The 4,413-nt window shown below is 45.5% G+C and overlaps 1 protein-coding gene across 1 annotated transcript in view; it reads right to left on the bottom strand.

Moving 5' to 3' along the window:
- MGAM (maltase-glucoamylase (alpha-glucosidase)) overlaps positions 1-4,413 on the bottom strand; it is a 69,814-nt gene that overhangs the window by 15,647 nt on the left and 49,754 nt on the right. The window contains exons 30-32 of the mRNA XM_006861259.1: positions 4,128-4,256; positions 3,161-3,271; positions 2,644-2,706 (exon numbers count right to left, since the gene is read on the bottom strand). Of these exons, the coding sequence (XP_006861321.1) occupies positions 2,644-2,706; positions 3,161-3,271; positions 4,128-4,256 (303 nt within the window). The remainder of the gene's footprint in view (positions 1-2,643; positions 2,707-3,160; positions 3,272-4,127; positions 4,257-4,413) is intronic.

Here is a 4,413-nt window from a genome sequence, read left to right as displayed (position 1 = left end):
TGTTACACTTGAGTCCATTGCTGTTGCCACTCTGCCATCCATCTGTTGGAGGTCTTTCTCATTTTCATTGACCCTCTACCTTACCAAGTATGATGTCCTTCTCCAGGGACTGGTTCCCTCTGATGGTTCAGGACTGAGCAACGTCCTGTTCTGCTGTACCTGAGGCTGAAAGCATGGCATCTATGCCTTTAAGAATTCTAGTTTCTGCCTTGTGGGAAATAACCTAAAAGCTCTCCCTTTCCCGTCTCCTGTCAGAAAAACGGTCTTGAGCTTTAGTGGTGTGGCCTCTGGAAACAAACCAAGATGTGCCTAAGCTTTTAGATTAAGCTGAAGGTCAATGGAGATGATTGCCTGAGTCAATGGGTCATGAAGACCCTGGGAATGAAATGTGTTTTTTAAGATAAAGGAAAAAGGCTCTGTTATTACTCACCTCACTGTGGAACGTAAAGAAAAACAGATGAAATGCTTAGTTGAGGTGCGCTGCTCTATATAATGTGCTTGTTTTTGTGAGTCGGGAATTCAGTCTTGAGGAATCGTCCTCCAGACTGCTGGCTTTCTGTTAATAAAGGTTGGATTCCATCTCTAGCCGTCTCTGTGACTGACTACAGTGACAGACAGCAAGCCCTCATTTTGGTTTGGCAACAAGGCCATTATGAGTACGAGTTGACTCAACAACCAACAACTCCTTTGTTGCTGAAGTAGATCTCCCAGGCTTACCCGTCAGGGAGCCTGTGGTCTTCAGCTTCACCAGGCTGGCAGGTCTCTGGGCCCACATGAGTAGCACAGACCACCAATTTCAGGGGACCCTCTGTGAGAAGCAATAGGGGAGCACAAAGCTAGGTCCTCTCCCTCAAGTCCTTCTGTGGCCTATGTATGTGGTGGTGGCAGGGGTTGCTATGTGCCCTGGAGTTGGTTCTGACTCATAGCAACCCAGTATAGGCTTTCCATATATAGAATCCTGGTGTGGCGCTGTAGGTTAATGTTCTGGACTGCAAAATCTGTTTGGGCCGCAAAGTTGGCAGTTCAAGCTCACCAGCCACTCTTCGGAAACACTATACAAGGTCGCTATGGGTTGGCATTACTATATGACACTTTATAACAAAAACATAGGGCTTCCAAGGCTGCAAATCTTTGTGGAAGCAGAAATCCTCATCTGTCTTCCATAGAATATCTGGTAGTTTCGAACTGCTGACCTTGAGGTTATCAGCCTGACTCGTAACTACTATGCAACCAGACTTATGTATATAAAGGACTTCAAAAAGTTCTTGGGAAACGTCTATGATTTTTTAAATTCCATTTTTCATGAACTTTTTGAAGTCTTCCCCCCACCCACTTGTGTGTATGTGTTGCTAAGTGCCATCCAGTTGCTTTAGACTTTTAGTGACCCCCCCCCATGTCCAACAAAACAGGACGCTGCCCTCTTGTACAGCATCCTCACAATCATTTCTGGGTTTCAGCCCATTGTTGCAGCCACTGTGTCAGTTTGTCATGTAGAGGGGTTCCTCTTTCTCCAGGGATTTTGCCTGATAGTATGTCCAAAGTACATGAGACAAAGTCTCAACATCCTTGCTTCTAAGGAGCGTTCTGGCTGTCACATGTGTGTAAATTTCCATTTTTGCCGCTCTTGTCTGACATATGTGCCACCTGCTTTTTGTGCCACCTGCTCCAGATGAAAAGCAAACCCCTTGCATTGAGTAAATTCCTATTCAAAGTGTCCCAGTTAGGGTTTCTGAGATGGTAAATCTTTTCAGGGACAGTCAGCCTCACTTTTCTTCTGCACTTGCCTGCTCAGGAGCTGACAAAGGGGAAAAACCTTGAACTGAGTCTGAGTCATCATTCTTTCTGAATCTTGAAACCTGCATGGTTCTGTCTCTGCTGTTTCGGTTGCACCCAATGCCAGAAACAAAGCAAAATAAACACAGTCCAGCAGCCACGCAGTCCAGACCCCAGTATGGAACCCTGCTCACAGGTGTTATTGCAGCAAGTGACAACAAAGCCAACAGCCGGCATCAATCCGCGGTGCACATCTTGACCAGTGGATGGGACTGAAACCTTCTTGGACCATCAAGGAACCCACACATTCATTTAAGCAACAAAGACTGGGTAAATGTGAGCAAAGGGGATTTCAGGTCCACAGCATAGACTGTCTAGGACCATGACAAGTCAGAAATGACTTCCAGGAGATGGAAGTTTTCACATAAGGAAATTCAAGTCGAAACAAGGAGATTTATCAGAGTGAAGATGAAGAAACCCATCTATGTAAAACAGATACACAGAAGAAAGGACTCAGTTACCAAAAGCAGGTGTTGGGAACTTTTCAAAAGAGAGAGACCCAAGGCAGCAGCTGCAGCAAGTATACCGACTCAAGGAAAAGACCCCTCTTGGAGCTGTCACCAGGGAAGACTTCAGGGGGAATCTGACAATCCTGGGTTTGAAATCACTTCTGCCACCTAACACCTTATGACCATGGACAACTTCTCTAAGGTCGCTGAGACTTGGTCTTCCTGGGGTAACAGTATCTGCCTTCCAATTGGGAGTCAAATGCTAGATGTCATGTGATTGCTCATGGGCAGACTCTCCTACTGGGTGTGGTTGCCCCTTCCTGGTAACCCCAATGGCACCCAACATCCCAAAGGCCGTTACCTCTACTTGGCTCTCCCAGTCTAGAGAACTGTTGATAACAATGCCAGGAAGATCGGGCCAGACCTGTGGGAGGGGGATAAAAAAAAAAGGAATGGAAACTGCTCAAACATCCCTATATGGGAGAAGTTCCCTTAGATAATATTTCTTGAGGAATTTTAAAATCTGGTTATTAAGTGCCATCGACTCAATTTCAACTCATAACGACCCTGTATACGGTTTCTGAGGAGTGGCTCATGGGCTTGGACTGCCGACCTTGTGGTTCAAACTGACCTTGCAGTCTAGTGCATTAACTCACCACTTCGCCTAGAGATGATAATATTTGATATTCATGTCAGATTCATGTAAGCAAAGGTGGCTCTCACAAGTAATCTACATTTCTTTAAATATCCTTATCTGTGTAGTCAAATATTGGTTAAAAAGATGAGTTTTTACCTCAAAGTCCAATGCAAAGTGCTCAAATCAACATGAAAAAAAACATACCACCAGGCTGGGATAGTGGGTACTCAATGGGTCATACCTTTCCCCAGACAATGTCACCACCATTGGGCTCCTTGATGAAGACATCATCTGTCACACCCCGAGTGAACGCGGGATAGGGTTCTGTCTCATTGCCAGAAATGGCTGGGTCCTGAAACAAAGAACAGATCGAATGGGGAAACCAAAGTCAGAGAATGACTAAGGACAGGACAAAGGAAATCATGTCAAAAGAGAAGGCCTTAGCTTCAACCTAAACTGTAGATTTCTGAGAATTCTGAGGGATATATTTTTCTTGTGAACCTCAGTCTTTCCACTGTTATCATGGAAAGAAATACAAGAGAAAGCATTCTCCTCAAACATTCCCCACACATAGACCAGGAAGATATGGCCCCCATTCCATCTCCTTCCACATTTCATGTCCTTGTCATGAGACACACACACTCACAGAGGACTAACTGGAATGAGATGATCCTTGTCCCATCCCCTTCATGTGTGACCTATATGTTCACTGAGGACTCTCTGGAATGAGGATGACCTGCATTTTATTGACCTTCATGTATGACTCACATGCTCTCAGAAGACTAACCAGGGCAGATGACCCATGTTCCATCCGCTTTGTGTGTTGCCCACATGTTCACAGAGAACTAACAAGAAACAGAAAATAGTATCCTATTCCCTTCAAGTGTGACCCACACACCCATTGACAACTATCCAGAATGATGAAGGCCTGAATTTTATTGGCCTTCATATATGACCCGCATGGTCACAGAAGACTATGTCCAGGACAGATGACCCATGATCCATCACCTTCATGTGTGACATATACACTCATAGGGAATAAACCAGGAAGAGATGACCCTTGTCCCGTCCCCTTCAAGTGTGACCTACACACTCATAGGCCTTCTTTTCCAAAGGCCTTTACCTCCACTTGGCTGTCCCAGTCTAGGAAAAGATAAACCTTGTCCTGTCACCTTCATGTGTGACCCACATACCCACAGAAGACTAACCAGAATCAGAATGACCCGCATGCCATCTTTCTTCATGCGTGTGATCAGTGCGGGAAACCCAGCAAATTTGGGGCTGAGAGTGAAGTCCAACTGCCGCTCCATGTAGTCAATGTCAGAGTACTGGACATCCTGCAGAACACAAGGACATGGGTGGCTGTTGTCACAGAAGTCCAGGCTCCACCAGCTGACCAAGAATTCCAGACTGCTTCTTTTTGGCCCTTTCAAATCCTGGCTCTGTCATTTGTTAGTTTGGGGGTCCTGGGCAATTGACCTAACTTAGAAACTC

The sequence above is a fragment of the Chrysochloris asiatica genome, unplaced genomic scaffold (genome assembly GCF_000296735.1).
Source record: "Chrysochloris asiatica unplaced genomic scaffold, ChrAsi1.0 scaffold00041, whole genome shotgun sequence".
Taxonomy (NCBI): domain Eukaryota; kingdom Metazoa; phylum Chordata; class Mammalia; order Afrosoricida; family Chrysochloridae; genus Chrysochloris; species Chrysochloris asiatica.
This window is presented reverse-complemented; position numbering and strand designations above follow the sequence as displayed.